The sequence below is a fragment of the Lycorma delicatula genome, chromosome 1 (assembly GCF_047948215.1).
Source record: "Lycorma delicatula isolate Av1 chromosome 1, ASM4794821v1, whole genome shotgun sequence".
NCBI lineage: Eukaryota > Metazoa > Arthropoda > Insecta > Hemiptera > Fulgoridae > Lycorma > Lycorma delicatula.
Genome location: NC_134455.1, coordinates 224,716,071 through 224,728,247, shown reverse-complemented (window position 1 = coordinate 224,728,247; position 12,177 = coordinate 224,716,071). Strand labels below are relative to the sequence as shown.

Here is a 12,177-nt window from a genome sequence, read left to right as displayed (position 1 = left end):
CAAAGGAGATTAGAAATTAGAAGGTATGATATTTTCTTTAAGGTTAAATTCACTGTTTTACAGTAGAATGAAGAACTATAAATAATTAATCTTGAAATAATATTTAAAAAACAACAGTTCAACTGAACTATTGTTTTTAAGATAAATACTACAAAAAATAATAAATATTGGATTACCATTTCGAGGCATAAACCTCAGTTTACTTATCAGTTCAATAGCTGGTATAAGGAATGCTAAAGTTTTTCCTGATCCTGTTTTAGCTGAACCAACTAGATCCCTTCCTTCCAGTAATGGAGGAATAGCCTGTGACTGAATCTGGGTCATTTTTTTAAAACCCATTTCTGTAATTGCTTTTAAAGTATTTTCATTCACTGATCCTTCCAGTGATGAAAAAGATGCATCACTTAGTATTCCCAACGCTAGACCTGATCCAGGAACTGTAACAAAAATAAAAAGAACAAGTTTTTTTACTAGTGATTGCATAAGTAGAGTACAATCATTTTATTGTGCATTACTCGAACAGTCTTGGAAAAGGTTGTATAAATTATAATCACAAAAAGGGATATCATACTGGAGTGCACAAAAGAGCACAAATTAGGTCTACACACATACCAAATACATTGCGAACAGGAACTGAAACCCCCAGACACTGTTAGAAGAATAAGGTATCACCAGTGGTTTATCAACCAGGTGGAAAATAATGGGATGGGCATACTGGATATGTGTTTTTAGTGATGAGGCATATTTTCACCTTAGCAGATTATATCAATGTCAGAACTACACATATTGGTTAACACAAAATTCACACATCTTACATGAATCGCTGCTGCACTCACAGAAGGTAGGGATTTGGTGTGCAATTTTTCAACAACAAAGGGACTGATTTTTTTATACAAATCCCTTGACAGTTTGGTATACCAGGATATTGCCGTGTGTTCACAGCTCGATCAGGATATTGAGAGACTAACAATTAAAAATGTTTATTTAATTACAATTTATTAGTTTAATAATACAGAACATAAATAAAATAAGACAAACTAAAAATAATAATAATAACAAACTATAATAATAAACAATGATTACATACAAAATAGAATTTAAATTAAGATCGAGATTTATTTACAGGTAGTTAAACTGTAAAAACCAGAATTCAGTCCCACTGACAAAAGACATTATCATGACTGCTAACCCTACACTTTTCAACTGATAGTATTAACTACAAAGATAAGATTAGTCTAGTTCTTTCTCTGCAAATACCTTTCCTGTTCACAAATAAATCTACCCTATAGTTTATGATTTTTTCTTTTTGGGGGGGGGGGGTTTGAGGGCAAAAAACCTTGGTGTTATCATCGCCCAGAATAAACTTTTATAAGAAAAAAAATAGTTAAAAAGAAATATAACTACTTAAAAACTAAAAAATTAAACAAAAACTTACAACTAACATCACAGCTAAAATTCTTTTTAAAAAACACTTATAACTAATATCGCACCTCTAAAACTAAAATTAAAAATAATCTTAAAACTAGAAATGTAAAATGAATTATGAATGAACTGAATACTTTATCCCTTTCACTAATTGTCCATCAGTAATTCACCAACAACTTCCTGCATTCACCCACATTCCTGCATTCATGCTGGTGACATCACTTCACATGTTGTATAATGTGTAGTAATACACGCACGATCTTGTTTCATACTCCTCAAGTAGTACTCTGATCGCTTAAACTGACCTTAACTTGTCTTTCCTAGTATTTATATTAGGAGTATTTATACTCTTTCTGAATATTTATACTCCTATCCTCCTGACCTGAAGAACCAGACCCAAGTTGAAGCACGAGAATGATTGTCAAAGTCCTCACATTTTCCTATAATTCCTACCCTGGTTCAGTAATTCTTATCATTGAACAATATCTGTTGAGGCTGAGCCAGCAGGCAGTATTACAAAGAACAATTGTTAAACGGACCTGTTAGCCTTAGAAAAAGGATACCTTTTAATCTCCGTTTGGATTCCTTTTGTTTATTTCTACTACTTTCTTCTTAATTGGCAGGATTCTGTTACTCAGGTTCATTATTCTGGTCTTGTTACAATATAATTATACATTTTGTAGCTCTTCAACAGCCTGATGAATGCTATAACTACAACTGCAACAAGACTGGAAATGTACCATACAACCAAAAACACCATGGAATTTTTGCAAGAAATGTTTGGTAATCACATGATCTCAAAAGGTCTGTGACCCCCTTGTTTCTCTAACTTACCGTCACCAGACTTCTTTCTCTGGGGTTTATGAATTCCATTAGCCCTGATGTCTTATCAAGGGTGTCAAAAAATATGGTGCGAAGGGTTCGGAAGCCTTCAGGAAACTGGTGGACATTTCCAACACTTGCTGTAAGACATTACCAGTTGTGCATAACAATATTCCATGAATCAAATCAAATGTGAGTATCTGTGAATTATAGTCCATAGTGGAATTATAGTGTATAGAATATTGATATGCATGATAAAATGACACACTGTAAAAACACCTTGATTAGCACTACACACAAAGTGAACATAAATTCTTCAGTGCAATTTGTGTAATTTATAAATCATGAAAAATCTTAATTCAGAAATCATACTAATACAATGACAGGAAACAATGACAAAAGTTTTTCCTCTTAGCGATCAGATTCATTTTTCTTTATGAAACAATGTTAATCTTAATATACATCTTGACTCTTAAGACCTCCAATAATTGACATAATTTTATCTATCATTAAACATTATTAAGCCTGTACACTTTAATTTAGAACCAAGTTATAATTATAATTAGATATCTTATGGTTTGACAAACCAATCAAGTTATTTATTTTTTTTCATAAGATTGTACCAAAAATTGCTCTTTTCTTTAATTATTCTTAAAACTTCTTTAATTTAAAAATCACCTCTATCTAATATTAAGATTATTATTAAAAAGTAATCACAACTAACAAAAGTCAAGCTAATAAGAGGAAAGTAAAACTGAATGTAGCTAGTAATTTAAAACAAGAAAATTAAGAAACTTATTTCACTGGAAAGCAAAAGCCGTGTACGAGAAGTGACATCTCATGTACTTGAGAATCTTTTGGAAAAGTTCTGATATTTGGATACTTGCCAGATTGTTTTTCTAGTGAGAGATGGCAAGTGATTTAAGTAATGATCTCCAAACTAGCAACATCATTACTTTTTTTATGGTAATAAAATCTGCATTACGTAAACATTTTAAAACTGTTTACTAAAATATATTATTGTTGCAGGGATACTTAGTCCCACAAAAGAAAATATCATACCTTATTTATTGCATCCTTAATTAAAGAAATTTCAATAATAATTTATAAATTATGTTGTAAACATTCCATAACACTTCTGAAAATTTCTAAATGTTTGAAGTATTGGAAAAATATTTGAAAGCAACAATACACTTAATGTATATAACAATAATGTCTTGTAATAAGCTATTTATTATTAATGATTAAAAATGTTAAGTTTATAATTCATTTAGACTTATAAAGATGGTGTTAAAAAACAACGATAATAGATGATGTGAACTGTATATGTTAATTTACCATGTAAATTAATAAGGGGGTAAAATATCTAACTTTGACTTTTGCCTTTTTTTGTTGCTACTGCTTTAAGACTGTTGGGAGTAGAGCTTGCTGGACCTTACATCAATAAAGCCCATTACTTTCAAATGCCTGTGTCTTTAAGGGTTATATTTGCTTGTTTGTTAGTACATGGCAGAAGTTTATGAACTACCACAGTCTTCTCACATATATCATATACATCATTAGCTTGTCATCAGATCAACTGGGACTTCAATCCACCTTCATCTCCAAATTTTGGTGAAGTTTGGAAAGCTGAAGTCAAATGAATTACTTCATGGTAAACTATTAATAACATTCCATTTACTCATGGGGAACATTACACATTGATTCCAATGAGAAACTGACTATGCTTGCTCCTAAATACTTTACCATCAGTGGTCTAGGATTTGCCTGCAAAGTTGATAACATTTTGGGTACAATGGTTGTTAGATTATTCAAGTACACCAGTAGAACAACTTTTCTACCGCTCTCACATCTGAGGTGTCAGTATTTCCATTTTTAAGGTCCAACATTAATCCACAGCTAGTATCTTAATTCGGCAAGTGACATGCTAGTCTACATCCTAAAAAAACATCTTAGCTATTGAATTCCACCTTAAAATGTGACCAAATCCTTTTGACCAAAAGGTAAACCATTGGTACACTGGATCTATACAATTTATGTGATATATAACATATACAATAACTACACACATTAATTTTATAACTTAGAGTACTGGTGTCCACATTAAGGGATGGATGCATAATGTGAACAATAAATTCACAGTTTGTAAGTGTAGAATATCATCAGCTGATAATCCATTTCACTTCTGTTATCACCTGAAGTGATATGTGACTTATTTCTGCAATGTCTGAGGATTTGCCTGCAAAGTTGATAAGATTTTGGAAACAATGGTTGTTAGAATATATACATACACCAATGGAATAAATTTTTCTACCACTCTCACCTGAGAGAGTGGTACAAATAAATCTTTATATTTTTTTGGGGTTTAAAGCCAGTTCTTAGCAAGGTACTGGTGGAATCCCAACCTATTGTTTTTTCTTTTTAAGTAACATTTCACAGAAACAACAATAATATCATCAAATATAAAAAAATACTGCATCATAAAATGATTTGTCATCAATGTGACGAAAAACTGTTATAAACTATACTTTCTCAGAAGTAGAAAATATCAACATATTTAGACTTTCCTGTAGAAATTTATATTGTTAGAATGTATACTTTTATATTTTAAAGAATAAATGTTTAAGTGATGATCTCTTGCTATATAAAGGACATATACATTTTAAATAAAAATACAATTATTATTTGAAGCACATTTGTTATTAAAAAAAGCTTTTTGAAATTTATATTCTACTGCATTTACAAATTAATAAAAGTGAATCAACATAAAATTAAGAATATGTGGACAAAGACTTACGTTCATTAATATTTCCAGTTCCAGTTTCTAATGGCTGCTTAGCAAAATTTTCTTTGTTTCCTAAAATAGCAGGAAAAATGGATTAACAGATAAATTTAATTATCAAGAATAATTGCAAAAACAGTAAAAAAGTGTGCATTTCATAAAGATTAAAATCTGATTATCTTCTAATTAATTTTCTAAAAAGTCTCTGTTTGCCAAATATATTTTTTTAAGATTAAAAAAAAATTCTCCACAAAATTTGCACAGCTTGGCAATATCCAGTAAATTAGGCCTAGAGTGAGTTAATACTTTACTTAAAGTAATAAAAATAAAACTATAATAAAGAAAACTAGATCACAAGAATAAATGTAGGATAATTCTGTAGTGAATGATTCTTTACCAGGATGGTAATTGTCCTAATCTTTTAAATTAGACCTCTAACAATGATTTCTAGATGCTGCAGTGTACAAATAGCATGTCATATTGGTTGGTGGAATGGGTTACGCACAATAGCACGCAGTCGTATGTTATCACCACATGCAGTATTTCAGAACGTTCCATAAATTATGATTTTAATAATAGTATGACAGCTGTTTTAACACTTTTAATACATTGTACTGGGTATTATTTTACTACTTACATTATAAATTATTTTTTCCAGAAGCCAAACCTATCATTTTTTTTTAATTCACTGAATATTTATAAAAATGATTAGATGCCTTAACCTTACAAAAGGTACAAAAGCTGTAAATACATTCAAAGAAAAAGATAAGGATGTAGCTAAAAAAGTACAACAACAGGAGGAGGAGAGTAGAAAGTCTATTGGAATCCAAAGACAGTCCGTTAGTCAATGAAATTATTTACCTAGCATACAAGCAGCAAAACAAGAATTAACTAACACACAAAATAAACTCAGAAAAGTAATGAAAACTAGTACACCATTGAATAGTAATAATAACAGTGTAAGCTCTAGAAGCAATCGTTCAATTAGTAGATCTAGTGTAAGTAGTATAAGTAGTATAGGTAGTGTAGGTGATTTGACACAATCTCCTAATCCATTAGATCAGAAACGTGCTGAAACTAACCTACTAGTAGAACAACAGACCAAAAAAACTGCAGTTGTAATTCCAGAAGAATCCCCAACTGAAGTAGCTAGTCCAGTAAGAATAGTAGGAACTGGAGCTAGTAACGTATTAAGAGAACAGAATAGTTCTCAACTTGTACCCTCAAAGCGGCCTAAGGTAATTGATCCAGCAATGGTAAAAAAAGATACTGCTGTAACTCCAGTTGTAAATGACAATACCAAGCTGTCACCCAATACCCTATGAAAATCAGCAACTACAACTGGAACAGATTTAACTAGAATAAAAAACAATGGCTACTCGCAAGACCCAACACCGAGGCGAATAGGGGTGCATAGTCCTACTAAGAATATTAGGGATTAATATGAAAAAACTTTTATGATAAAAAAATTGTTGGAACATAGTAGCTTCTTTATTGTGATAAATATTGTGGTTGTGCTATTTGGTATATACTCATATTTGCAGCTGAAAATTCAACTTTTACCAAACATTCCTGCTTCAAATATTTACATTTCTATCATCAACCCGAATGTAAAGCCGGACCTGATAGAGAAATATACTATCAAACCTTTTGAGGAAGTTTTTTCACATATTGATGGTCTTAAGTCGATTATTGCTATTAGTCAGTTAGGAGAAAGTAAAATAACTAACTATTGCCAAAAAAGTTCCTCATTGCCATAACAATGTTGGCTATGGTACTGGCTATAGGGTTGGTGGTTGACGACTCTATTGTAGTGATTGAGAATGCTGAACATTATTATCGAAAGAATAAAGATGCTTTAACTAGTATATTGCAAGCAATTTATAATCTTTTTTTATCTGTCTTAATATTGATGTTTACGCTAGTAGTAATATATGTCCTTATTTTGTTTATTAAAGGAGAAGTAGGAAAAATTTTGCAGGAATTTGCTTTGTCAGTAATTGCTTGTTTAGTGATGTCCTTTATCGTTGCATTTACCTTAACACCCATATTGTTTTTAAAACTAGCAAATAATACGCATGAAAGCAAATTTGCTCAAATTGTTAATAAGATGCTGGATATGATTACCTATAAATATACAGGGTCTTTATTTTTATTATATGCCATGCCAAAATATTTTTATCCTTGGTGATACAAAACTTTTATCCTTTTATCAACTTTTATCGTTGATAGTTTCTTGCATGAAAACTGATAGCTACAACAATACACAAGAATTACAAGAAGGCTATCATTTTTTCGAGAAAGACTAGGAGTTAGTCAAAGTAGGGTTAAACAATGTCTAACAGAATTACAGAAAAGTGGGTTTATTTATCATACTTTAATTACTACAATCAAATATAACATAAAATGCCGTAATATTTTATCTATCAGACTTCTTAAGAAATTTATAAGTTTTCGTAAAGCTAATAATAATTCTTATCACTTTCATCACACAAATATCCAATCTAGCTATCAAAAAAATTTAACTCCACCTAGAGAAAATTCTAACTCAACTGAGAAAAATTAAAAAAAAAAAACGCATCTATATATATATCTATAATATCTAGATATGGAAAAAATCAAGAAAATTGTGGACAAGTCTGTGGACAAACTGTGTCAGAGCTCTCTATTTGGATTGATCTGACTGATTTTTAATCCTTTATTTACTTTTAATATTTCTAGTATCTCCAAGGCAGTATAGTCATCAATTTGTTGATTATTACGAATATCTAAATATTGAAGCTGACTATTACTACTTAACCCTTGGTATAATACACATATTGACTCTAGACTTAAATTACTATAAGCAAGACTCAAATATTTAAGAGCATGGTTTTTTTGCAAATATTTAGATATAATATCTATAGATTCATAATCTAAATTATTATATGATAGGTCTATATGGGTAAGTTAGCTATTTCCCGATAATACCTGAAATAAACTGTATATCTCTTGTGCGCTTATAAGACTTTGATACTCTTCATGACTGGTAGCAGATATATTCAACAACTTAAGTGGTGGATTGAACAACAGATAAGATGCAAGACCCGATATAGTAAATTCACTTATATCATTGCCCGCGATATTTAAATGCTCTACATTACTTGTTACAAGTTGTATGACTAATTGTGATAGAAAGGCATCCATATAAAACTCATATTAGATATATCTAAAGACTGTAACACATAATTGTTATCTAAAGCATTAGACATCGCAGTGATTAATTCTTCTTGCCTTGTATTATCTAGATCTATTGTATTACCAGATAAATTCAATTGTATTAGTACATTATCTCCGCGCTCCATCCTATCAGATATAGCCTGAAATATATCTATTATTGCTGTTGTACCTATATCATTATGAGAAATATCAAGAATTTGGATGTTTAAATATTTTATTACGTTTCCAATAGTGTTAGCATTATTAAGATTTATATTAAGACATTCTAAGCATACTAATCTTTGTATATCTAAGAATATTTAATAACTTATGTATATTTTGTTTACCAATGTGATTGTTTGATATATCTAAACTTTGAAGTTGCCCTGCACTTGATATCAATTGTCCTAATGATTCCATACCATCTTGAGTAATATGATTACCAGCAATATTCAGTTCAGTGATACGTATAGAATGATACTCTTGAGGATGTGCTCTTTGTACTCTAACAATATCCTTTATTACTGAATTTGTTAGATCGGTATTACTTAAATTTAATGTTGATAATACAGGGTGCTTACATAATACATATGTTAATATAAATGTTAATATATGTTAATATATTAACAGTAATATATGTTATAGGATCATCCTGTTCCTGTATTTGAGAAAATAGATCATTAGATGATATATCTAAATGTTCTATACTTGTATTTTCTATTAGCGTCCTAAATATAGCATATACACCACTATAATTTATCCCAATGTTGTGCAGATTTAGAAAATTTAGTACTGGACCATGAATATTATTATGATGCTTTATCAAGGAAGCTAGTTTTATTATAGCCTGACTATTAGTACCTATATTATTCTCAGAAATATCAAGTAAGGCTATTTTATTTTGAGTATCAATTAAATATTCTAATATCTTTGCTACACCTACTGATGATAATTGATTATAAGATAAATCTAAAAAATCTACATCTTTATGCACCTTTAACCAAGTAACAATTTGATCTGTTTTCGCATCTTCAAGCATTGTATTAGAAAGATCAAGGGCCGTGTCCTGGTAACAACGATCAATATCATCACTATTTTCTACTATAATGTTATTATCTCTCATCTGATCTCGTCTGATATCTATCCAATCTGGGATAAACATATTTGATGAGATATCATTTATCTTATATGAGTCAAAGACAGATTGAGTTTTTTTTGTGTATAAGTTGATTATGATATAGTAACTTATTTATTTCCTTCTGACTCTCAATATCTAAATTATCATTACTCACTACAACTAGATAAACTATACGACTATTTTGTTGTAATAAATTAATAAGTACTACAGTTTTTTCTTTATCAAGATTAGTATTTATGAAGCTAATACTAGTAATCATGTTATTATTTTGCAGTACATTAGATAATCTTGTCATTACGTCATTTGTTATTTCACTATTACTAATAGTAATTTTTTGTACACATGGATTGTTAGATAACAACTCAGCCACATGTTCAATTTGAGATACATCAATCGTATCAAGATTCTCCATCATAATAGAGTTATTATGTATTGTTATTATCTCTTGTAATGGATCCTGCTTATCATTAATATCGCTAATTGTATACAATTTAGAACTATGGACTACTGTAGCATGCGTAAACTTATCAGTAGTAAGTAAGTAATAGAGAATCTGCTTTTTCTGCTTGTGCATTAAACACAATACCAATGATTACTACTTGATTACTATCTGTTATCGATTTTATCGAATCTCTTTTATCGAAAACTGGCTTATTAATCGATAATTTATCAAATACTAATTCTGGATTTGTTATAATTTTGGCAGCATTTTCTTGTAGTATTTGTTCATTTATTAACCTTAATTTAGAGTCTTTTATATAATGTGATGATCCTTCATGGATAGTTGCTATTAAATCAATGTCCCGTGCCTTATGCGATAAATGTGATATTCGATCTAAATGACTGTATTTTTCTAAATACAAGTTGATGAAATGGGCTACATTTTCTCTGTAATAATATAAAAACTTTTTTCCTTCCCCAATCACGTCCCTTTTCACCAAAAATGACTTGGTCGTTTTCTAGTAAACGTATTAGTTTTCTAGTAGTCATTTGAATATGAACATGTAGATTATCTTCATTGTCATAATGAAGATTTATGTCTGCTACCATGCCATGGCTAACTAAGCACTCCAAAGCAAATTGTTCGATAAGTTCAACATTCTGTTGTAGGGTTAATTCTTTCGGTAAAGCTATGATCAGCTTTCTAGCTGTTTCAGCATTTTTTCTTGTTTCGCTAATTTCTGCTCTATTCCATAATTCTTGTCTATCATATACCCAACTAGGAGCATCATCTGGAGCTAGAATTATGCTATGAGCAAGTCCTTTTTTATTGGTGAAATTATAGCTAGTAGTTTGTTTTCTTCCCGTGCTACTCTCAGTGGTAATAAGCTGCAATTTACTTCTTGAAATATAGCTACTTGCTGCAACTGCATTGTGTCCTTTGTTTCTTTGTACTTCTGATTTGCTACAGTGATATATTGCCATACTATCTAAGCCGTGAGTTTTGGGTAATAGCACGACAAGAAGCGAATCTTTGAGCGCAGGCAAACTAGGTTTACCTAGTTTGCCCAAGTGCGCCTACCGGAATTCCAGCTGTAAATGCTAAAACATTTGGGCGTAAATAACAGCTTATTTTGTGTGGTAAGGTTGATATAGGCAGCAAAATGCTTCTTAAGTGGGTTGTTTAGGTAGGGTGAGTGAGTTAAGAAAAGAAAATGGTTTATCTAAAAAATAGCTATATAGATAAATATTAGTATAAAATATTCGGTAGAAAATATTAGTTGATTATAAAATAAATGAACTGTATAAGTTTAAGAAAAAGTGGCTATAATTTTATTGAATGGGTAGTAGGTTAAATGTATTCAAATTACCTTATTAAAAATAATCTTTTTGTTTGGTTAAGAAATTATATGTTGAACAACGATTTTTTGAGAGAATAGTAAAAGACTACTTTGGGTGGGTTATTCTAGATTTTTTATCTGAAATTTGCTAAGGTAAGTAAACTCGGTAATGACGTCAATAAAACCAATGAATAAAGTTTTCAGTTAGTCTTTAAGAAAATAACAACATCAAGACTAACTGAAAAAGTGGTAAAATTTTTTTAGTTCATAGTCATACCATCATTTTCCATATAGTTTTTTAGATTTTCAATTAATAACTCTAGTTTAGGATCAATATTATTCGGATTAACATCATAATTTTCATAACCATAAAAACTTATTATTATTTTGCTAACAATATTTTTACCATTTAGAATTTTTACAAGTTTCTTTGCTACTTTACGACTAAAAATATTGTAACCAAGTGTTATTTCGGTTAGAGTCCTATTAATTTCTAAAGCCTTGAAAAGTTGTAAAACTCCCTCACTATTACCATTTAAGTGTAGTCTCTTGATAGTTCTATTATTTGCTAAAAATTCAGCCAGTATGCTTGCTCCTTGATCACCAATATCATTATGTTCAAGGTCTATTTCATCCACAGTATTATTAACCTTTAATGCTTTAAAAAGGTGCTTTACTCCTTCATAGCCTATATTATTTTCACCAAGATTTATATTAGTTACAGTCTCAATATACTCTAAATCTTTACTAAGTATCTTAGCTCCTTTTGGGCAAATATAGTTTCCAGCAAGGTTAATATGGGTTATAGAATCGTTATACCGTAACATACTACTTAATGACTCTATTCCACAATCCCCAATATCAATATCTCTAAGATCTAGGTATTTTACAGAGTTATTACATTTTAGAACCCGAACAAGTTCCCCAGCTCCCCAATTTCCAATATGATTTTCACTAAACTTTATTGCCGTTATATTATGATTGTTCTCCAAACTTTTCGCAAGCATAAATCCCCCTTTTTTGCCAATATT

The 12,177-nt window shown here is 30.2% G+C and overlaps 1 protein-coding gene across 2 annotated transcripts in view; it reads right to left on the bottom strand.

Annotated features, from left to right (window-relative positions):
- The window catches only part of LOC142329230 (putative ATP-dependent RNA helicase pitchoune), a 65,606-nt gene that overhangs the window by 37,816 nt on the left and 15,613 nt on the right, over window positions 1-12,177 (bottom strand). For both annotated transcript variants that reach the window (XM_075373641.1, XM_075373647.1), the window contains 2 exons: window positions 5,045-5,104; window positions 177-437 (listed from right to left, as the gene is read on the bottom strand). In XM_075373641.1, the coding sequence (XP_075229756.1) occupies window positions 177-437; window positions 5,045-5,104 (321 nt within the window). The remainder of the gene's footprint in view (window positions 1-176; window positions 438-5,044; window positions 5,105-12,177) is intronic.